The sequence below is a fragment of the Mobula hypostoma genome, assembly GCF_963921235.1.
Source record: "Mobula hypostoma chromosome 22 unlocalized genomic scaffold, sMobHyp1.1 SUPER_22_unloc_1, whole genome shotgun sequence".
In the NCBI taxonomy this organism is placed as follows: domain Eukaryota; kingdom Metazoa; phylum Chordata; class Chondrichthyes; order Myliobatiformes; family Myliobatidae; genus Mobula; species Mobula hypostoma.
Window position 1 is genome coordinate 409188 of NW_026948152.1, and position 24683 is coordinate 433870.

General features: G+C 43.3%; 1 protein-coding gene across 2 annotated transcripts in view; it reads left to right on the forward strand.

Annotated features, from left to right (window-relative positions):
• LOC134341300 ((E3-independent) E2 ubiquitin-conjugating enzyme UBE2O) overlaps positions 1–24683 on the forward strand; it is a 138869-nt gene that overhangs the window by 77587 nt on the left and 36599 nt on the right. For both annotated transcript variants that reach the window (XM_063039177.1, XM_063039178.1), the window contains exons 10-11: positions 6361–6515; positions 16884–16996. In XM_063039177.1, coding sequence (XP_062895247.1) covers positions 6361–6515; positions 16884–16996 — 268 coding nt within the window. The remainder of the gene's footprint in view (positions 1–6360; positions 6516–16883; positions 16997–24683) is intronic.

Here is a 24683-nt window from a genome sequence, read left to right on the forward strand (position 1 = left end):
CTTAAATAAGGAGACCAAAACTGCCCACAGTACTCCAAGTGAGGTCTCACCAGTGCCTTATAGAGCCTCAACATCACATCCCTGCTCCTATACTCTATTCCTCTAGAAATGAATGCCAACATTGCATTCGCCTTCTTCACTACTGACTCAACCTGGAGCTTAACTTTAAAGGTATCCTGTACAAGGACTCCCAAGTCCTGTTGCATCTCAGAACTTTGAATTCTTTCCCTATTTAAATAATAGTCTGCCCGTTTATTTTTTCTGCCAAAGTACATAACCATACACTTTCCAACATTGTACTTCATTTGCCACTTCTCTGCCCATTGTACCAATCTATCCAAGTCTCTCTGCAGACTCTCCGTTTCCTCAGCACTACCGGCCCCTCCACCTATCTTCGTATCGTCAGCAAACTTAGCCACAAAGCCATCTATTCCATAATCTAAATCGTTGATGTACAATTTAAAAAGAAGCGGCCCCAACACTGATCCCTGCGGAACACCACTGGTAACCGGCAGCCAACCAGAATAGGATCCCTTTATTCCCACTCTCTGTTTCCTGCCAATCAGCCAACGCTCTATCACGTATGTAACTTTCCCGTAATTCCATGGGCTCTTATCTTATTAAGTTGCCTCATGTGTGGCACCTTGTCAAAGGCCTTCTGAAAATCCAAATATACAACATCCACTGCATCTCCCTTGTCTAGCCCTACTGGTAATTTCCTCAAAAAATTGTAATAGGTTTGTCAGGCAGGATTTTCCTTTAAGGAAACCATGCTGAGTTTTGCCTATCTTGTTATATGCCTCCAGGTACTCCGTAACCTCATCCTTGACAATCGACTCCAACAACTTCCCAACCACCGATGTCAAGCTAACAGGTCTATAATTTCCTTTTTGCTTCCTTGCCCCCTTCTTAAATAGCGGAGTGATATTTGCAATCTTCCAGTCCTCCGGAACCATGCCAGAATCTATCGACTTTTGAAAGATCATCGCTAATACCTCCGCAATCTCCACAGCTACTTCCTTCAGAACATGAGGATTCATTCCATCTGGCCCGGGAGATTTATCTACCCTTAGACTATTCAGCTTCCTGAGTACTTTCTCTGTTGTAATTGTGACTGCGCACGCTTCTCTTCCCTGCCACCCTCGAGTGTCCGATATACCGCTGATGTCTTCCTCAGTGAAGACTGATGCAAAATACTCGTTCCGTTCCTCCGCTGTCTCCTTATCTCCCATTACAATTTCTCCAGCATCCTTTCCTGTCGGTCCTATATCTACTCTCACCTGTCTTTTACTCTTTATATTGAAAAAAGCTTTTAGTATCCTCTTTGATATTATTTGCTAGCTTCCTTTCATAGTTCATCTTTTCCCTCTTAAAGACCACCTTAGTTTCCTTTTGTAAGCTTTTAAAAACTTCTCAATCCTGTGTCTTCCCTCTAAGTTTTGCTTCCTTGTATGGCCTCTCCTTTGCTTTAACTTTGGCTTTGACTTCTCTTGTCAGCCACGGTTCCATCCTTTTTCCATTCGAAAATTTCTTCTTTTTTGGAATATACATCCTTGTACCTTCCTCACTTCTTGCATAAACTCCAGCCACTGCTGCTCTGCCATTCTTCCCGCCAGTCTCCCTTTCCAGTCTACTTTGGCCAGTTCCTGTCTCATGCCACTGTAATTTCCTTTACCCCACTGAAATACCGACACACCGGATTTTGGCTTCTCTTTCTCAAATTTCACAGTGAACTAAATCATGTTATGATCACTGTCTCCTAAGGGTTCCTTCACCTCAATCTCTCCAATCACCTCTAGTTCATTACACAATACCCAATCCAGTACAGCCATTTCCCTAGTGGGCTCAACAACAAGCTGTTCTAAAAAGCCATCTCGCAGACATTCTACAAATTCTCTCTTGAGATCCAGTGCCGACCTGATTTTCCCAATCCACTCGCATGTTAAAATCCCCCAACAATTATCATAACACTGCCCTCCTGAGAAGCCTTTTCTATTTCCTGTTGTAATTTGTAGTCCAAATCACTGCAGCTGTTAGGAGGCCTGTATATAACTGCCATCAGTGTCCTTTTACCCCTGCAATTTCTTAGCTCAACATAAAGATTCTGCACCTTCCGATCCTATGTCACCTCTTTCTAATGATTTAATATCATTTCATACCAATAAAGCCATGCCTTCCTCTCTGCCTATCCTTCCGATACACCGTGTATCCTTGGACGTTCAGCTCCCAGAGACGTGCATCCTTTAGCCATGTCTCAGTGATGGCCACAATATCATACCTGCCAATCTGTAGCTGTGCGACAAGATCATCCACCTTATTCCTTATGCTGCGTGCATTTAAGTATAACACTATAAGTCTAGTATTTGGTACTTTTTGCTTTGATTGCACTGCAACTGTATTGCACTGCAACTCATCCCAGTGGCTGCAAATTTACCCCATCACCTGCCTGTCCTTCCTGACATCTTTACTGCTCACTATCTTAGATTTATTTCTGTTTTCCCCCTCCTCCGCTCTATCATTCCGGTTCCCATCTGTCTGCCAAATTAGTTTAAACCCTCCCTAACAGCTCTATTAAACCTTCTCGCCAGGATATTGGTCCCCTTTGTGTTCAGGTGTAACCCATCCTTTTTGAACAGGTCATACTTCCCCCAGAAGAGATCCCAATGATCCAAAAATCTGTAGCCCTGCCCCCTGCACCAGTCTCTCAGCCACACATTCATCTGCTTGATCCTACTATTCTTGCCTTCGCTAGCATGAGGCACAGGTAGCAATTCTGAGATTACTGTCCTGGAAGTCCTGCTTCTCAGCTTCCTTCCTAACTTCCGGAAATCTCTCTTCAGGACCTCCTCCCTTTTCCTATCTATGTCATTGGTACCAACATGTACCAAGACAGCTGGCTGCTCGCCCTCTCCCTTCAGAATATTCTGGACCCGATCCGAGACATCCCGTACCCTGGCACCTGGGAGGCAACACACTATGCGGGTATCTCTGTCAGTCTCACAGAATCTCCTGTCTGTTCCCCTGACTATGGAATCCCCTATGACTACCGCATTCCTCTTCTCCCTCCTTCCCTCCTGCACAACAGCGCCAGGCTCAGTGCCAGAGACACCCAGCTCCCTGAACTCACTTTGCAGAACCTTGTCACTTTTTTACCTACATCATTAGTACCTTTGTAGACCACAACCTCTGGCTGTTCACTCTCCCACTTAAGATTGCTGAAGACTCGATCCGAGATATCTTGGACCTAGGCACCTGAGAGTAAATGTACCATCCAGGAATCTCCATTCTTACCCACAGAACCTCTTTTCTATTCCCCTAACTAATAAATTCCCTCTCACAACAACTTGTCTGTTCTTCTTCTCCACCCCGCCCCCACACTTCCCTTCTGAATCAGAGTCAGACTCAGTGCCAGAGACCTGACTGCTGTGATTTTCCTCTGCTAGGTCATATATTCCCCCCCACCCCCACCAAAACAGTTTCCAAAGTGATATACCTGTTGTTGTGTGGATTGGCCATAGGGGTACTCTGCACTGGCCATTTAACCCCTTCCCCCTTCCTGATTGTCACCCATTTTCTTGTGTACTACACCTTGGGTGTAACTACTTCTCTATATGTACGATCTATTTACCCCCTTAGTCTCCTGAATGATCCAGAGTCCAGTTCTAGCTCCAACTCCTTAGCATGGAGTGTTAGGAGTTCTGTATGGGAAAGCGAATGTGAAATCCAGATGAACTTTTAATTGTGGGCATACTGCAAAAATTGCTTTGCTTTTCTGTGAACAGTGCTGTACAAAATCCAGGGATTTCAGTGGAGTTGGTGAGAAGAATGAAGAACCAGGGACATGTGGTCAGTAAATAATTTGGTGACATGAGGGAGGTTCTTTGTAGAACGTGAGTGATTCGGGCCTGGGTTGCACTTGTAGTTCTGGATTGTGGCAGGCATAATCTACTAGGCTGATTTCTGTGATGAGTGTTCTGCAGAGATCCATACTGGGATCTCTACTGTTTATGATGTACAGGAAACAGTAGGACTGAGATCAGTTTTGGCTTTTTGTCCTTGGAGCAATGGAGGATGAGAGGTGACCTGATAGAGGTGAATAAGATGTTGAGAGGTGTGATTGTGTGGCTAGCCAGAGGCTTTTTCCAAGGGCTGAAATGGCTAACACAAGGGGGCATAGTTTTAAAGTGCTTGAAAGTAAGTACGGGTGGATGTCAAGGAAAAGCTTTCATACAGAGTGGTGGGTGTGTGGAATGCATTGCTGACGACGGTGGTGGAGACAGATATGATATGGTCTTTTAAAAGACTCTTAGGCACATGGAGCTTAGAAAAATAGAGGGCTATGTGATAGGGTAATTCTATGCAGTTTCTAGAGTAGATTATGTGGTCAGCACAACATGTGGGTTGTAGGGCCTGTAATGTGTAGGTTTCGATGTAAAGATGGGTGGAAAAATGGTTGAGGGAGTTTAACCCAGCCAAATGTGAAGTGTTGCATTTTGGGAGATCAGTTATGAAGAGACTGTTAATGGCAAGACCCTTAAGTGTTGATGAGCCAGGGGATCTTGTGGTCTGAGACATAGCTCCCTGACAGTGGCGGGTTGATAGGATGATCAGCCACATCTGGAGTATTGCATTCAGTTCTGGTTCTCCCGTTACAGGGAGTATGTCGAGGCTTGGAGAGTATGCAGGAGAGCTATACCAGGATGCTGCCTGGATTAAAGGGCTTTGTGCTATAACAAGAGGTTGGACAAACTTGGGTTCTTTTCTCTGGAGTGGTGGAGACTGAATGGAGATCTGATAGAGGTTTATAAGATTGAGAGACATAGAGTTTTTACTAGCATTGAAATGTTTGATTCCAGAGGGCATACATTGAAGGTGAGGGGGGTTAAATTTGAGGGAGATGAGGGGTAAGTTTATTCCCCCCCCCACACAAAGTTATGGGTGCAAGAAATGAGCTGGCTCTGGTGGTGGTGAAGGAGACAAACACAATCAGGGCATTCAGGACATTCTTAAATAAACAAATGAATGTGCATGAAATGGAGAGCAGGTATTGTGTATAGGTAAGGTCATAGCTCCCTGAAGGTGATTACACAGGTTAATAATGTGGTATCTGCAGTTCCTACACACACGCCAAAAGGCCGAGAAGCGATGAAGTTCATTAGAACATTCGGATCCATGTACGTTTGTACATATCTAAATCTTTTAAACATTGCAATTGTACCCCACCTCTACCACATTTGGCTGGAGTTTCTCAGTCCTGATGAAGAATCTCGGCTTGAAAATTGATATCTGTAATAACTAAGCTACATTACAAGCAGATTCCAGCACCAGCCCCTGCAGTGTACCAGTCAATGAATATTTTGAGTTAGGAAAAACAGACATCAGCCACTAACTACTCCCTGCCCCGTCATCCAGCCAATATGGTTGCAGTTCACCAGCAACCCTCAGACTCTTTATGCCTTCAATTTAATGAGTTCACATCGGGAATATCTGAACACAGTCCAGTAGAGAATGGGTGAGGAAGTGAGACTAGCTGAATTGATCCTGTATAGAATGGGTGCAAACTGATGGATCAGAGTGCTTCCTTGGTGAGTTTCAAGAGCAGTTGAGATTTCATGTTGCTGAGCCTCTAGATACAGAAAGGCCAAACTGAGGAAATTAGTGAACCAGATTTTTTCTACGATCTGGTCATTTCATGTTACTGATTTTAGTTTTTTAATTATTTAATTGTCCCTGTTGAATGAGGGTATTGGGATTGTTAATCTGTACATCTGGATCAGTAGCTCAGTAACATTATTTTTTCTCTACCCCTTGTTGAATTTGATTTCCCAAAACACAGCTGCAAGACAGCTAGAGTGAGAATGGCATATGAAATATTTCGGCAGAGAAGAACCTAAATAAAGTGAAGTGAGGTAACTATTAACACACATCAAAGTTGCTGGTGAACACAGCAGGCCAGGCAGCATCTGTAGGAAGAGGTGCAGTCGACGTTTCAGGACGAAGGGTCTCGGCCTGAAACGTCGACTGCACCTCTTCCTACAGATGCTGCCTGGCCTGCTGCGTTCACCAGCAACTTTGATGTGTGTTGCTTGAATTTCCAGCATCTGCAGAATTCCTGTTGTTTGAGGTAACTATTATTTGGATACATACTCAACACTAAAGACATTATCACTGTAGTGGGTTATAAACTAGCCTTGTTCTCTTGGAATTGCCTAAGTAGTGCTATGCTTTGGGTGCTACCTTTTGGCTGATGCTTTGACTTTCTTATAATTTGCCTATCTCAACTTTTTAACACTCTCTTTTCCTCACTCCTCTAACTTTGAGAAAGTAATTTATAAATTCTAATGTTCATTTCTTTCCTAGAATTGCTGTGGAGATTCTGAAAACCAGCACCAGTGTGGATGTGATGTGGCAGGATGGTATAGTAGAGAAAAATATTCGTTCCAATGACCTGCTGCCAGTCCATCATGTGGATAATAATGAATTCTGCCCTGGGGATTTTGTGCTGGACAAGCGTGGTAAATGATTTTGTGCAATCTTAATTCTAAGAAATGATTAGTAGCAGGGCAGAAAATGCAAGAGAATATATTTGTTTGAGGACACGTTTGGTTTCAGTTTTAGGTGCCAACCACACTTAAGTTCACACCTGAGTTCAGTGTGTATTGGCAGTGCTGAAGGTGAGCTCTATAGGTCAAGGATAGATGGCAAAGAAATAATTTGTTGTCCAAGTTTAGAATTCTATCACATGGTTTTATAGAGACACAGTGGTGCACACACGACAGGGTGGTTGGGGGTTATGGGCTCTGAAGGATGGTGGGGGGGCAACGGGAGAGAGGGGCTTTGAGGACGTGGAGTGGGCAGAAAAATTGGGTACACAAAAGCTGTAAGGTATTAATTCGAAAATGTCAAATCCTAAGATAGTCTAGGGTTATAATCCAATAGGTAAAGGAGAACAGTTATTGAAGTGTACTCTGGAGAATTTTGACAGGTAAATTTTCTGACTGGTATATTCGTGCCCAAAAAGTGGTATCGGTTCCGGCAGTGATCTGTGCCATTTGGAACCAGTATACTCAGGGCAACATTAGGAAATGGGAACTTTGGTATTGTAGGGTTTAAACACTTATCTACATCGGTCCCTGCTGCCTACACAGGTTCACATCCCTCCATTCTCTGCACATTCATGTACCTTAAAAGCCTCTTAAACAACTGTTGTATTTGCCTCCCCCACCACCCCTGACTGCATGTTCCAGCACCAAATACTGTGTAAAAAAAAAACTTGCCCTGCACATCTCATTTCAACTTATCCCTTCTCAAATTAAATGCATACCCTCTAGCATTAGACATGTTGACCCTGAGAAAACAGGTGGATGCCTACTCTATCAATACCTCTCATAAACTTCTATCAGGTCATCTTTTTTCCGTCCTCCACCCCTCTCCCCCCCCCCCCCCAAAACACCACCACCATCAGTCTCTGACACTCTGGGGCAAACACCCAGGTTTGTCTAAACTCTGCTGGTAACACATGCCTTGTAATCTGTGCAGCATCCCCATAAACCTCTTCTGTACCATCTAAAGACTCTGCATTCTTCCTATATTGGGACAAGCATTATTAAATGCAATACTCTAAATTTGTCCTAACTAGAATTTTATAAAGCTGCAGCATATCTTCCTAACTTGTAGCTCAGCCTTGACTAATAAGGACAATCATGCTGTCTGCATTCTTTACCACTCTGTCAACTTATGCAGCCACTTTCAGGAATGTGCAGACTTGGATGCCCAAGATCATGCTGTACACACTTACTGTTAAAGGTCTGTCATTAACAGTGCCATTTTTCTGCCCATATCTGTGACTGATTTCTATCCTGCTCTGTCCTATGGCCATCTTCAAAACTATCCAGGCTGTCACTGATCTTTGTATCATCTGCAAACTTACCAACCCATCCAACTTCATTTTCATGCAAGTTCTTTATGTATATATACACAACAGATCCCTACAGGTCACTAGCCACAGACCTCCAGCCAGGATAAGTCCCATCAACCACCATGTTCTGTTTTCTATGAGTAACTCAGTTCTGAATCCAAATGGCTAAGGCTTCGTGGATTTCATACACCTCAACCTTCTGGATGAGCCTCCCATGTAGGACCCTGTCAAATGCCTTTTAAAATTCATGTAGACTATATCCACAGCTCTACTTTCATCACTTTTATCACCTCAATAAAACTCAGTCATGTTAGTAAGACATAACTTGCCCCACACAAACCCATGCTGACTGCACCAAGTTAGGCATGATTTTCCAAAAGCTCATTAATAACGTCCCTAAGAATCCCCTCCAATAGTTTCCTCCTCAATAACATGAGACTCACCTGTCTATAATTTCCAAGATTATTGGCATTTTCATTGAATAGACCATAAGACATAGGAGCAGAATTAGGCCCATTGAGTCACCACCGACTCGGCCTGCAAGCTAACCTTTAGGATGTTCTGCACAAGGACTCCCAAGTCCCTTCGCATCTCAGGTTTTTGGATTTTCTCTCTGTTCAGAAAATAGTCTGCACATTTATTTCTACTGCCAAAGTACATGACCATGCATCTTCCAACATTGTCTTTCATTTACCACTTTCTTGCCCATGCTCCTAATCTTAAGTAATTCTGCAACCTTCCTGTTTCCTCAACACTACCTGCCCCTCTACCAATCTTCATACCATCTGCAAACTTGGCAACAAAGCTGTCTATTCCATCATCCAAATCATTGATATACAGCATAAAAAGAAGCAGTCCCAACATCGACTCCTGCAGAACACCACCAGTCACTGACAACCAACTAGAAAAGGATCTTTTTATTTCCACTCGCCTCCTACCAATTAGTCAATGCTCTAACCATGCCAGTAACTTTTCTATAATACCGTGGGCTCTCAACTTGGTAAGCAGCCTCATGTGTGGCACCTTATCAAAGTCCTTCCGAAAATCCTAGTATACAACATCCACTGCATCCCCTTTATCTATCCTACTTGTAATCTCCTCAAAGAATTCTAGCAGGTTTGTCAGGCAAGATTTTCCCTTAGGAAACCATGCTGTCCCATCTTGTCCTGTGTCACCAGTTACTCCGTAACCTCATTCTTAACAACTGACTCCAACATCTTCCCAGCCACAGAGGTCAGGCTAACTGGTCTATAATTTCCTTTCTGCTGCCTGCCTCCTTTCTTAAAGAGTGGAGTGACATTTGCAAATATGGAACAACATTAGCTGCTCACCTGTTCTGGGACTTCACTGTGGCTATCTCGGTCAAACCCCAGCAATCTAATTTCTTTACTGTCAATAACCTGGGGTAGATTACATCAGACTCCAGAGACATCCATCTTAATGCTTTATAGGTAACCCCACAGTATTTCTTTATCTCAAAATGCCCTAGTGGGCTAGCATGCCTCACACTGATCTTCACATACTCCACATCCTTGGTGAATACTAATACAAATGTTGCACACACCCTCTGCCTCCAAGCATGTGCTCCCTCCATTATTCTTGAATGGTCCTGCTCCCTAGTTATCTTCTTGCTCTTAATGAACTTGCAGAGTGCCTTGGAATTTTCTTTAATCCTCCTTGCCTTTGCTGCTGAAATCTCAGTAAAGGGAGTTGTAGTTGAAGAACTGGAAAAGCTTGATGTGGATAAATCATCTGCTCCAGATGGGATGGGTTGTTGAGAGAAATAGACTTTGAAATTGCAGTGGTCTTGTCTGTAAATTTTCAAAACATCTATAGACCCAGGGGTGTACATGAGGATTAGAGAAATGCAAGTATAACCATATTCAATACCATAATTTCTCTGCAGCTGTAGGTCACTAAAGTTAACATCAGCAGAGCAGAAACTTTTAGAAATGATGATGGGAGTAAAATTAGAAATTTCTTGGGACAATGTGCAATATATTGTGTATTTCTTTAGTATAAATGATGTGTAATTGCTTTATGGAGCGGAAGTTATATGAAGTTAATGTGTATTGGGCGTTCACAAGGTGCTTTGTAACATACTACAATGTTAGCTTATCATTGATTATGAAGCCCATGGAATTATAAAGCGGCTGAGTGGTTTGTACCTGCTGCTTCTTCGGTCAACATGTCACATTTCTGGATTAAATTCAAAAGGTCAGATTTTGTCTGACTAGATCATGTAAAAACTGGAGTGGTTAGGAGCAGCACAGGAGGATGTCTCAACATCTGATCAATCAGGAAGGGAGCAGACAGGAGCCCTTCACATTGGCAGAAGGGTGAGGAACCAGAGGACAGAATGAAGATGATTGTTAGAAGAATCAATGTGACTTTATTTTTCCTCCCAGGTTAGCATAGGCTGCTCTGCCATGCAGGATAATGGAAACAGATTTTATTGTAGCTTTGACTGAATGCCGAATGAAAATGGCATCTCACTGGATTGTTTACTGGAGCAGTTGGCAGAAAGTTATAATCAGAATTTTACATTGTTAGGGCTCTAATCTGAAAGTGGAAGGGTTAGGGTAATGTGAAAGTGAGACATGTGGAATGAAGGGAAGTAAAGGTTGTTTATTTTATTGCAATAATGTAGATTAAAAATATATAGAAGAAAGTTAATTTGGCTGGAGGCAAAAAATGCAAGGAAATGCATTGATTGCCATGGTAGCATAGTATTAGTGTGGCACTATTACAGCTCAGGGTGCTGGAGTTCGGAATTCAATTCCAGTGTCCTCTGTAAGGAGTCTTGGTACATCCTTTGCATGGAATGTGTGGGTTTTCCCCGGTGCTTCGATTTCCTCCCACAGTCCAAAATGTACCGAGTAGATTATTTGGTCATTTGTAAATTGTCTAGTGGTTGGATTAGTGGTTAATCGGGGTTGTTGGACATCGCTGGGCCACATGGGTTGAAGGGCTGGAAGGGTCTTTTCTGTGCTGTGTCTCAATAAATAAGAAAGGGAGGAGTAGTAGCCACATTAACAGGATATGATCAACACATTTGGGGGCATGTAAAAGGAGCAATGAAATTATTGTTGCTTTGGTGCTAGGGGTTAAATGGGCAGAATTTAAGTGTGCGCGGGAAGTTGAAGTAATTAATATGTGGAGCACCATTCTGGGGAAGAGGCATCACTGACCTAAGGAAATGAAGCCAGGCAAGTGGTTGACGTATTTGTAGGGGAGAACTTGGGCACCTATGACCATAACTAGTTTCAAGATGGTGATGGATAAACCTAGGACTGGTCCTCAAGTGAAAGTTGTAAAGACTGAGGGTGCTGGGGTTGATTTTGATGTCATAAGACAGGAACTCGCAGAAGCTGATTGCGTGAGACTGTTTGCAAGCAAAAGGATGTCTGACAAGTGGGAGTCTTTTAAAAGTGAGCTCAGGACCAGCAAGTTCCTGTTAGAGTGAAGGGCAAGGCTGCACAATTAGGGAACCTTGGATGATGAGGGATTTTGAGAATCTCTTCAGGAAAAGAGTAGCAGGTTTAAGCAATGAGTCCCTTGAAATATGTAGGAAATTGGAAGTGAGAGAAAGGCTCTATGAGCTATCCCGCACAGTGCTGGAGGAACTCAGCAGGTCAGGCGGCATCTATGGAGGGAAATAAACAGTCAACATTTTGAGCCAAGCCCCTACATTGGGCCTGAGGAAACCCCGCCAGATGTGGTGGAGGTGGGTACATTTGCGATGTTTATAAGACATTTAAATAGAAACATAGAAAATCTATAGCACAATACAGGCCCTTTGGCCCACAATACTGTGCCGAAAATGTATGTACTTTAGAAATTACCTAGGGTTACCCATAGCCCTCTATTTTCTAAGCTCCATGTACCTATCTAGGAGTCTCTTTTTTAAAAAAAACCCTATCATATCTGCCTCCACCACCGTCGCTGGCAGCCCATTCCAGCTCTTTTATACAACACAGATATGGAAAATTCCACTCAAACTTTTGAGGTGAGAGTTAACCTACATGATTCTTATTCAAATAATGCAAACCAAAGAAACTTCTGGAGCTTTCCAGAATTTGTATAGCCCCCAGGGCAGGGATTCCCAACCATTTTCATTCAATAGACCCCTACCAGTAACAGAGGGGTCCATGCACTAGGGAACAGACTGAACTTGCAAATGTATATTGTGACCACTAAGGAAGCATATTAATCTGTTACTTGAATAAAAGTAATTATATAAAATACAAGCAAATAATTGTTAAACTGCAAAGAAAATATCAATTAACAGTCTAATTTAAGAATTAAACAGTGAGATCCAAAAATCCCAAGAAAATCACCTCCGGTCCTCAATCTCCAGTCCCTGGCTCAGACTTGAGACATCAAACCTCTGATTTCCAGTCTCCACAACCCAGGTGCCTGATGTCTGCAAGTCTAGGCCAGGGACTGGAGGTCACCAAGTTGAGTCGGTGGTAAGGAAAGCAAATGCAATGTTAACATTCATTTTAAGAGGACTAATATGCAAGCAAGGATGATATGCTGAAGCTTTATAAGGCATTGGTCAGACTGCACTTGGATAATTGTGAGCAGTTTAGGACCTTATCTAAGAGGTGTTGGCATTAGAGAGGGTCCAGAGGATATTTACAATAATGATCCTTCCAGCCAAAATGGCCCCTACATTCAATGCTCCTTCAGTCAGGATCATCTGGGCAGATTGTGAAACCATACGTTTCACTATTTCTATGTCTTTTATGTTTGTTTTTTGTCTTGGGTGTGATTCTGTGGGTTGGAGCCTATGATTTGCTGTTTGGAGATTGTGTGGGTGTTCCACGCATTAGGGTTCCACTGCTCTGCAGTCTCTGGGAGACAGAAGCAGCGTGTACAAACCTCATGGTGGGCATGCTGCAGGACTGGCTGTGAGCCAATGTTCAACTCCATTTCCCTAATTAAGGCTTCCATTGTCCACTGATTAAAGCGACAAGATATTGAAGAGTTGAGACGAATGCAGAAGTTTAGGAGTTTCAACGCTCTGCAGTCTTCCAAGAGGATTCCTGGAGACGGGCAGCGTGCCTGAACTTCACGGCAGTAGGCTGCGAGATGAGGCGTGAGCTGATTAAAGCTTCCGTTGTCCGCCGATTAAAGCGATGAGGGAGATTGAAGCATCGAGGTGAATGCGAAGTGAGCGCTGGCTGCCTGTCTTTTGATCGCTCTGCTACTGGAGAGGGGAGAGCCTGCTGTTGTGCCTGAAGAATGTTACCAGAGTTTTTCTGTGTTTTGTATGTGGACTTGGAATATAAAAAAAAAACTACAAGGCTGGAAAAAAAAAGTCTATAGTCTGTGTATTTTGCCTGATTTTTCTCTCTATTTTTGTGTGTAGGGGTGGGGTTTGGGGATTGATCTGCCTGTTCCATTTTTGTTCATTTTTTGTTGTGTAAAGAATTTCAGAGTGTATACTTTGATAATGAACCTTTAAACTTTTTTGAACCTTTAATGATTCTAGAAATGAAGGTTAATGTTTGAGTCATAGCTCTGGGGCTATATGTGCTGAGTTTAGAAGAATAAGGAAAGCTCATTGAAACTTACCAAGTGCTCAAAGGCCGAGAGAGGATGTTTCCTATAGTGGGTGAGTCTAGAACCAGAAGGGACAGCCTCAGGATAGAGGGCTGTCCACTTAGAACAAATGCAACATCTTGATTTTTACTACTATGTTGTAGGTATTTCATTTTAGCAGTTCTGTAAGGGCAGTCTGTTCTACTTTCAGCCTGTTTGGGTTTGAGCTGAGATAAGAGGCTTTGTTGTTCAGCTTTGGAATGTGGTGTCAGCCAGTCGGAATGGTCGAATTGGGAGAAGGTTCTAGAGGACGCTGGGTGGAAAGATTTTGTAAGGGACCTTGGTGTGTGTTGAGGTTTCTTTTTGGCGGGAGTTGGGAGAAGACAGGAGGGAAGATGGTTGAGGATGCCATCCCTGTTGCACAAGGTGCTTTGTGCAGGTGAGGGGCTTCAAGGAGGAAGGACCAATACCGCCATGGGAGACCCATTTGTTTGAGATGGATTTCGAGTGATATAGGGAAGGTGGTGTGTACTATCTCGCAGACCAAGGGTCCAGCACGTGAGCTACAAACAAGTTCAAGATGAGCTCCAACTTGTGTGCACATTTGACTGTAATTATAATGGGCCCTTTTTGGTTTTTTTTTTCTTTAACTCTTTGGATAAGTTAATGTTCATAAATATACTGTCTTTATAATTGTATGTACTATACGATCTGTTATTTCTTGCTGGAGGGGATGGGAGGGGTTAGTAAATCACACAGCATTTACACAAGCCAGGGTTTGGGTGGGCGAGACAGCCCAACCTCTGGTTTGGCGGGACCAAAGTGCATATATCCTAGACGTACAGAGTCTGAGAAAGGTGGGTTTCTCACCGGGTAGTCCAGTGGCTGTTAGCAAGGGGCTAATGAGCCGCATTTCCAGAGACACCCAGTAAAAAGGAGTTTCACAGACATGAGGAATTTATTTTGCCAAACGGCAGTGAATCTGTGAAATTAATTGCCACAAGTGTCTTCAGCTGCCAAGTCATTGGGTATTTTTAAAGTGGAAGTTGATAGGTTCTTGATTTGTCAGGTCATCAAAGGTTACGGGCAGAAAGCAGGAGATTGGGGTTGAGACGGATAATAAATCTGCCATGATAAAATGGCGGAGCAGACTTGATGGGCTGAATAGCCTTGTTCTATTATATCTTATGGTCAATAGTAGAAAAGCAATTTTCAAAGAGGGTAAGTAATTGTTCTTGCAGCTTTTTGTGCATAGGAGCAGAGCTAGTAATGGATAGATTGCTTTTGTGTAGCACTAGCTCCATTACAATCTTAGGAAGAAACAAGGTCAGATGTTAATCTAGGGCCCAGCTAGCCTGAGCTATCATTAGAAAACTGTCCTTTTTAATTTCCTAGTACAGTCGGCCCTCCTTAACTGCGAGGGATTGGTTCCGAGACCCCCCCGCGGATACCAAAAAACGCGGATGCTCAAGTCCCTTATTTAACCTGTCTCAGTATGGGTGGACTTTAGGACCTGGGGTAGCTGCGGACCTTATTTAACTTGTCTCAGTGCTGGTGGACTTTAGGACCCAGAGCAGCACAGGATCTGCTGCCCGCAGTGTTTCTATTCCGTTGACTTATAATACCTAATACAATGTAAATTAGATTAGATTCAACTTTGTCATTGTGCCAAGTACAGATACAAAACCAATGAAATGCAGTTAGCATCTGACCAGAAATGCAAAGAATAGTGTTATTTACGAGATAACTGCGAATAAAAAGTAAGTGTTACAGCACACAAATATATTAAGTACTGAAGACAGTACAATATGGGTGCAATACTGCTTAGCGCTGTGATGTGAGGTTCAGCAGGGTCACAGCTTCAGGGAAGAAGCTCTTCCTGTGCCTGCTGGTGCGGGAGCGGAGGCTCCTGTAGCGCCTACCGGATGGGAGGAGAGTAAAAAGTCCGTGGTTAGGGTGAGATGCATCCTTGATAATGCTTTTCACCCTGCCCTGGCAGCGTTTATGGTAGATGTTCTCAATGGTGGGCAATTGGGTGCCGATAATCCGCTGGGCAGTTTTCACCACACGCTGGAGTGCTTTACGGTCCGATATGGGACAATTACCATACCACACTGAGATGCAGTTGGTGAGTATGCTCTCAATGGTACAGCAGTAAAAGTCCGTCAATATCCTGGGACAGAGGTGAGCTTGCTTGATGCTCTGCAGGAAATAAAGGCGCTATTGCGCCTTTTTGATCAGGATGGAGGAGTTCAGGGACCAGGTGAGATCCTCGGAACTGTGGACACCAAGGAATTTGAAGTCTGATTCACGCTCCACTAAAGCTCTGTTGATGCAGGTGGGGATGTGAGTGTGGCTCCTAGCATGCCTGAAGTCCACAATGATCTCCGTAGTCTTCTGGGTGTTAAGGGCCGGGTTGTTGTCGGCACACCATGCGGCCAGGTGCTGGACTTTGTCCCTGTAGGCCGTCTCGTCATCCCCTCTGATCAGGCCAACCACTGTGGTGTCGTCTGCGAACTTGATTATGGAGTTAGAACCATGTACTGGAACGCAGTCATAGGTGAAAAAGGAGTACGGAAGAGGGCTCAGCACACAGCCTTGAGACACGCCGGTGTTCAGGGCGAGAGGAGGAGGAGAGGTTGTCTAACTTGTTATACTGTATTGTTTAGGGAATAATGACAAGAAAAAAAGTCTGTACATGTTTAGTACGGACACAACCATCGTAACTCTTCTGGGAAACGCTGATGCTGCCTCGGCATCAGCCGATCCCGGTTCTCCCGTGATCTTTAAGTTCTTGAGGCTGTAGCGCTTTACATCACCCGCCAGCCAGCCATCCCTAGCACCAACACTTCCACGAATTTCAGCTTCTTTCTGCTTTATTGTGCGAATGTTCGATTCGTTCTTACTGACCTTACTGCCCACTTCGGAATGCGACATCCCACTTTTCAAAGAATCTAATATTTCTAATTTCTTGGTGAGAGATACCACTTTACGCTCCCTCTTAGCCTTTGAGGAATTGCTTTGACCATGTAATTGCTTTTTAGGAGCCATTTTTTCACAGAAACAAAGTAGCGAACAAACGAGACACGAGGTGAACAATGCTTGAACAACGAATGCTGGAGAGAGAACTTGCGGGTTTTCTGGAATCGCGGTTGGTTGAATTCGTGCATGCGGAACTCACGGATAGGGAGGGCCGACTGTACCTCTAGTAACTCATTTGTGTTCAAAGCCCCAGAAGCAGTACCCAACTGCAAAGCAAACAATACATATAATAATTGAAAGATGATAATGTTTGACTTCTGTGACCTTGACCAAAGCTTTGGTCATTTGGATAAAGGAGTATTATTAAGAATTCAGGTTAAAAGTAGGACTTCAATTTAGTTCCTGTTTTGCACTAACTATTCTTTCCTATAAGCTCAAGGTGCCCAGGAAATTGGTGTGTATGGCGTTGTCCAATCCGTTGACCATTTTGGGCGGACGTGTTCAGTCAAATGGTTCAAACCGAAGGCAAATGGTAATGAGATTGAGGTGAGTAATTTAAAGAACAATTGTATTGAAACTGCAGATTTTTTGCTAATTCATGTCTGTTGGATAAATGGCTGTTAAAGATCTTAAAGCTGAGGTTAGGGCATAGGCTGTCTCCTGAAACAGTGTCTAATTTATAGACTAGATTAGATTCAACTTTATTGTCATTGTGCTGACTACAGATACAAAGCCAATGAACTGCAATTAGCATCTGACCAGAAGTGCAAAAGAATAGTATTATTTACAAAATAACTGCGAATAAAAGTAAGTGCTACCGCATACAAATATAGAAGTACTGAGACAGTACAATATGGGTGCAATACTGCTTAGCACTGTGATGTGAGGTTCAGCAGGGTCACAGCCTCAGGGAAGAAGCTTTTCCTGATCCTGCTGGTGCGGGAGCGGAAGCTCCTGTAGCGCCTGCTGGATGGGAGGAGAGTAAAAAGTCCATAGTTAGGGTGAGATGCATCCTTGATAATGCTTTTCGCCCTGCCCAGGCAGTGTTTATGGTAGATGTTCTCAATGGTGGGCAATTGGGTGCTGATAATCCGCTGGTAGTCATAATAGTTATGATGTAAAAGTCAATGGAATTAAAATGAAAAAAATGGATCAACACCTAAGGTCCTTTGTCAGTTGATAGTTGTTTAATAGCATGTAAACTCCAGGCCTTAAGGTAGTGCTATTCTCTGGCATAACAAATGCACAGAAGTAGTCATGGTCATCCACTGCAATCAAGTAAGACCCTAGTTTGTGTCGACTCCTCGTATCACTGGACCTGGACTTCCAAGGTCAAGAGAGTAGAGCTGTCCCAGTGCAACAGCTTTTCCTCTTTTTAAAAACTCTGCCACACAGGTCGTCTAGTCATTGTTGAATGCGACGAACAACCAACATTCTCCTTTGGAGCTACATCCTGAAGATAAGTTCAAGAACACTTGCAGTTGCCTTGCAAAGTTAAGTAGATGTGAATTGTCACCAAGTTCAAGTTTAATTATCTTTCAACCATACATGAATATAGCCAAATGAAAGAGTGTTCCTCCGGGGCCAAGGAGCAACACACATTACCAGCAGCACATGGCACAAGTAACACGTGGTTGCGATTTCAGAAAAACATAGTCACAAAAAAAAATAATAGCCCAAGTCCCTGAGTGGCATGACTTGTGTCCTGATCCAGCTTGTCCTTCCACCAAGCAAACCTTGGAGATGTGGCCTTTTATATATTGGTGAGACCCGACGCAGACTGGGAGACCGCTTTGCTGAACATCTACGCTCTGTCCGCCAGAGAAAGCAGGATCTCCCAGTGGCCACACATTTTAATTCCACATCCCATTCCCATTCTGACATGTCTATCCACGGCCTCCTCTACTGTAAAGATGAAGCCACACTCAGGTTGGAGGAACAACACCTTATATTCCGTATGGGTAGCCTCCAACCTGATGGCATGAACATTGACTTCTCTAACTTCCGCTAGGCCCCACCTCCCCCTCGTACCCCATCTGTTACTCTTTTTAATGCACACATTCTTTCTCTCACTCTCCTTTTTCTCCCTCTGTCCCTCTGAATATACCTCTTGCCCATCCTCTGGGTCACCCCCCCCCCCGTCTTTCTTCCCGGACCTCCTGTCCCATGATCCTCTCATATCCCCTTCTGCCTATCACCTGTCCAGCTCTCGGCTCCATCCCTCCCCCTCCTGTCTTCTCCTATCATTTTGCATCTCCCCCTCCCCCTCCAGCTTTCAAATCCCTTACTCACTCTTCCTTCAGTTAGTCCTGACGAAGGGTCTCGGCCTGAAACGTCGACTGCGCCTCTTCCTATAGATGCTGCCTGGCCTGCTGCGTTCACCAGCAACTTTGATGTATGTTGCTTGGAGAATAGCATCGAGCGAACACTGGAAGGCCCCAACCCAGGATGAATTCTAGCATGCGCAACAGAAGCCCCTGCTCTCTTCTACACTACCTCAGTCCTCTTGCCATGGATGGCTGCAATAGGTGCGCCTGCGGCTTTGGCCTAGTCCTTGCCACAGCCGAGGCATTGCAGCTCCCCCACTGTTGGTCTTGCCAATGAACCAATGAACTGGACTTGCAATATACTGTATTACCAATGTCCAGCAGGGTTTTGCAATCCCAGTATAAATGTACACAACATTGATTTGCACCGTGCACAGTCACAGCACAATGGTACGCAACAAGTCCAAGTGACAACACGAACGGTATGCAATAAGTCCAGCTCCATTTCTGTTGAGCAACTTGCTGATGGGGTTGTCCTGCACTACTTTTGCTATTGCTATTACAAGGGAAAGAGTGTTAGGCAAACTGAAAGGTCTTAAGGTGGATAAGTCACCTGGACCAGATGGTCTACATCGTAGAGTCCTGAAAGAGGTTGCTGAAGAGATAACAGATGATTCTGGCATGGTCCCGGAGGACTGGAAATTTGCAACTATCACTCCACTTCTTGAGGAAGACAAAAGAGAAGAAATTATAGGCTGGTTAGCCTAACCTCAGTGGCTGGGAATGTGTTGGAGTCCATTATTAAGGACGAAGTTTCGGGGTACTTGGAGGCACATGATAAAAATAAGTCAAAGTCAGCATGGTTTCTGTAAAGGGAAATTTTGCCTGACAAAACTATTAGAATTCTTCGAGGAAGTAACAAGCAGGGTGGACAAAGGAGAGGTAGTGGATATCATTTACTTAGATTTTCAGAAGGTGTCTCAAGTGAGGCTGCTTAACAAGATGAAAAATCCTATGGTGTTACAGGAAAGATACTGGCATGGGTAGAGGAATGGCCGACAGGCAGGAGGCAGCGAGTGGGAATAAAGGGGGTCTTTGGTTGGCTGCCAATGACTAGTGGTGTTCTTCAGGGGTCAGTATTGGGACTGCTACTTTTCACATTGTCAATGATTTAGATAGGGGAATTGATGGCTTTGTGGCAACGTTTGCAGATGATATGAAGATAAGTGGAGGGGTAGGCAGTGCTAAGGAAGCAATGCGATTGCAGCAGGACCTACACAAATTGGAAGAATGGACAAAAGTGGCAGGTGGAATCTCGTGTTGGGCAATGTATGATGCATTTTGGTAAAAGGAACAATAGTGTGGACTATTATTCAAATGGGGAGAAAATTCAAAGATCGGAGGTGCAGAGGGGCTCGTGCAAGACTCCTAGAAGATTAATTTGCAGGTTGAGTCTGTGGTAAAGAAGACATATGCAATGTTGGCATTTATTTCAAGGGGAATAGAATATAAAAATAGAGATAATGCTGAAGCTTTTTATGACACTAGTCAGGCCACACTTGGAGTTTTGTCAAGTTTTGGGCCCCTTATCTCAGAAAGGCTGTATCGTCATTAGAGAGAGTCCAGGGGAGGTTCATGAGGATGATTCTGGGAATGTAGGGGTTAACACATGAGCATTTGGCAGCTTTGGGGCTATTCTCACTGGAATTTAGGAGAGTGAGTGGGGACCTCATTGAAACCAAATAAAAGTTGCAGAGGCTAGATAAGATGGATGTGAAGATATTCCCTCTGGTGGGATTATCTGAACTGGAGGGCACAGCCTTAAAATTAAGGGACAACCTTTTAGAACAGTAGTAAGGATGAATTTATTCATTTTTTTTTCCCTTAACCCAGTGTGGTAAATCTGGAATGGTCTGCCACAGACTGCAATGGAGGCCAAGTCCGTGGGTATATTTAAAGCAGAAGTTGATAGATTCCTGATTGGTTGGGACATCAAGGGGTATGGTGAGAGGGCAGATGTATGGGGTTGAATGGGATCTGCCGTGATGAAATGGCAGCGTGGACTCAATGCGCTAAATGACCTAATTCTGCACCTATGTCTTTATGGTCTTTCTTGATGTTCATAGTATCGATCAGTGACTTGAATCACTGTAGATTTACAGGACGGACAAATACACATTCGATTTGACCCAGTGTAGCTGCTGTGTTTGACAGCATCAACATTTAACCTTGGGGATTGTGAGAAAATTCTGATAAAATACTTGACCAGGTACAAATGACTTTGCACTGTACAGAAAATGCTCTGATAACTTGCATTTTCTTTGACTACTTCATTTGTACACGCAGACCATTTTAGCATATAATAACTTTATTTATATAGCATCTTTCGTACATTACAATGCGGGTTTAAAGTGCTTAGTCATAGAAGTACAGTGCGGAAACAGGCCCTTTGGCCCATCTAGTCCATGCCAAAACCATTTAAAACTACCTACTCTCAACGACCTGCACCTGGACCATAGCTCTCCATATCCCTATTTCCACACACTTATCTGAACTTCTCTTAAGCATTGAATCAAGCTCACGTGGACTACTTGTGCTGGCAGCTCATTCCACACTCTTATGGCCCTGAGTGAAGAAGATTTCCCTCATGTTCCCCTTAAACTTTTCACCTTTCACTGTTAAGCCATGACATCTTAGTCCCACCCAAACTCAGTGGAAAAAACCCTGCTTCCATTTACCCAATCTATACCCCTCAATTTTGTATACCTTTCAGTACGAGTAGGCTCAACAACAAACTGCTCTAAAAAGCTATCTTGTAGGCATTAAAGACGTTCATTCTTGAGATCCATTACCAACCTGATTTTTCCCAATCTATGTGCATGTTTTTAAAATCTTCCGAACTATCATAACATTGTCCTTTTGACACACCTCTCTTCCCTGGTGTAACCTGTGGTCCACATCCCAGCTACTGTTGGGAGGCCTGTATATAACTGCCATCAGGGTCCTTTTACCCTCGCAACTGCAACCATCCTTCAGCCACGATTCATTGATGGCCACAACATCATACCTGACAATCTATAAAACTGCAACAAGATCATCCACCTTATTTCTTATACTCTGTGCATTGAGATATAACACTTTGAGTACTGTATTTTCTACCCTTTTTGATTCTTCATCCCCGATTTGTCCTATTGGATCTTGGGAATATTGAGCTGCCAGTCCTGCCTGCTCTCATTACTGGCTACATTCCAGCTGTTGATCCATGCCCTGAGCTCACCTGCCATTCCTATGATACTTCACACTTTGAAATATACACCGCTCAAGACACTAGTCACATAATGCTCAGCCTTTTCATCCTGACGTTGTCTGAGGTCATACTAACATTTGCCTCCACAACCTCTCCACTAACTGTTCTGGCACTCTGGTTCCCGGCCTCCTGCAACTCTTTTGTTTCCTTTCTTTGACTGAAGCCTCAAGTGCACCACTCTATCTCTGTCCACTCAGAGGATGGCAGCCACTCTTGTCCCTGCCTTCCTTTCATTTGCTCATGCTAATCAATCTCAAACACAGATTGCTTGCTGGTCAAAGCGTTACTATGCTATTGCAACCCATTGTTGCCTTTTCCTACTCGGGCAGTGGACGTGAGTGAAATTCCCTCCTCTCAAACTTCTGATGTATTGATTGGTCACTGGTGAAAGCTCCATTACCTATACTATATACAAATGGTAATGACAAATCAATACAGTCATAAAATATACAAAATTAAAAATCATAAGTAAAACCAATCTATATCAAATCGTACCAATCTATATAAATATAATCAATATCAACAGGTTAAAAGTAATCCTATAAGTAGACCAATTTTTTTTTTAGTAGAAGGTAGACTTTTAGAAGTTTTGAAGCATTTCACAGTGCTAGCCTGGCGTATCTCAGTCAGTAAGGTATTCTATATGACCAGTTCTTCTATACTGGCTCCAGGAACACTAAGCAATCAGTATTTATGGATCTAAGATTATGATTAGGGATGTAAGGAGATGGACACACCAACATATATGGAGGAGCTAGGTTATTCCGAGCCTTATATACAATTAAGGATCAATTTTAAAATTGATCCTTAAGGACACAGGCAGCCAGTGTAATGATGCCAAGACCAGTGAAATGTGCTCAGATTTTCTTGTGGTTAAGGTTCTTGCTGCTGTATCTTGAACAAGCTGCAGCTAATTGATATCTTTCTTAGGCAGTCCTGCCTATTAAAGTAGTCTAATCAGCTAAAATCAAAAGTGATCATCAGTTTTTCTGCATCTTGAGATGTTACAAGAAATTAAACTCTTGCAATTTTCCTTAAATGAAAGAATGCAGTTTTAGTAATCTGGTTAATTTGATTTGAGATGTAGCTCAGTCAATAATGCCTTAATTCTTCTAGCTTGATTTGCAAGACCAGATGATGTAGTTTATTTCTAAAAGACCAATAGACCAATATGTGGTTGTAAATTGATTATAAATGTTGCATTGGTAAAGTTAATCTGGGCTACAAATGATGCAATAGAAGGGAAGATAATAATAGGGACTCGCTCCAAAATCCCCTTGCCTCTGCAAAGGGATATCCTGCCTTCTCACTTTCCTAATCCTTATCATTCAGATCAACAGCACTGGGGCACGTTGGTAGAATATTAGATATTGAATCAATATTGGCATATTGAATTTATTTATTGAGTTTATTTAAATCTTACATCCATCCCACAACATGAAGGAGTAAAAATCTTTGCGTTATGACTTCGTTGCAATGTACAGACGTGAATTTATGTCTGAAGGCTTGTAGCAAGAAGCTATCCCATAGCCTGTTGGTTCTGGCTGTAATACTGCAGTACTGTTTGCCGTTTGCAAGCAGCTGAAACAGTTTATGGTTGGGGTGACTGGTGTCCCCGATGATATTCCAGGCCTTCTCTTTGCACCTGTTGTTATAAATATCCTTAATGGAGGGAAGTTCACATCCACAGGTGCGCTGGGCTGTTTGTACCACTCTCTGCAGTGCCCAGCGATCAAGGTTGGTGCGGTTCCTGTACAGCCAGTCAAGATGCTGTCAGTGGTACTCTTGTAGAAGGTCTTGAGGATCTGGGGGCTCATGCTGAACTACTTCAGTCACCTGAAGTGGAAAAGACACTGTTGTGCTTTTTTTTTGCCGCACGACCGATGTGTACAGTCTGGGTGAGATCTTTGGTGATGTGTGTACTGAGGAACTTGAAACTACTCACCCTATCAACTACAAAACTATTGATGTTGATCGGAGCAAGCCTATCTCCATTCCTCCTGTAATCCACAATCATCGCTTTTGATTTTTGGACATTGATAATAATAGGTACTTGAACCAGAATACCATTGCCTCTGCAGGGGGATGTCCTGCCTTCTCACTACCTTAATTCTTGTCATTCAGATCAACAACATCAGGACAGATTTCGCTGTAGATGTTTGCCGGCAGCTCTTTTTCAGATGGGTTATTCAAATAAACCTCATTTATTAAATGACAGCATCTCAACTTAGAATTTTGCGAAGCTCTAGCATAACATCTAAAATTTTGACAAATTTCTATAGATATGTGATGGAGATCATAGCCTGGTTTGGAAAAGCCAATGCCCTTGAATGAAGTATCCTATGAAAGGTAGTGGATAAAGCCCTTCCCACCACTGAGCACATCTACGTGTCACAGGAAAGCAGCATCCATCAGGGACCCTTACCTCCTGCTGCCATCAGGAAGGAGGTACAGGAGACTCAGGTCCAACACTACCAGGTTATTACCCCTCAACTATCAGGCTCTTGAACAAGGGGATTCTTCACTCAACTTCACTTGCTCTTCACTGAACTGTTCCCACAACCTCTAAACGCCTTCGAGGACTCCCATCTTGTGTCTTGATATTTATTTATTGCTTATTTATTATCTTTTTTCTTTTTGTATTTGCACAGTTTGTTTT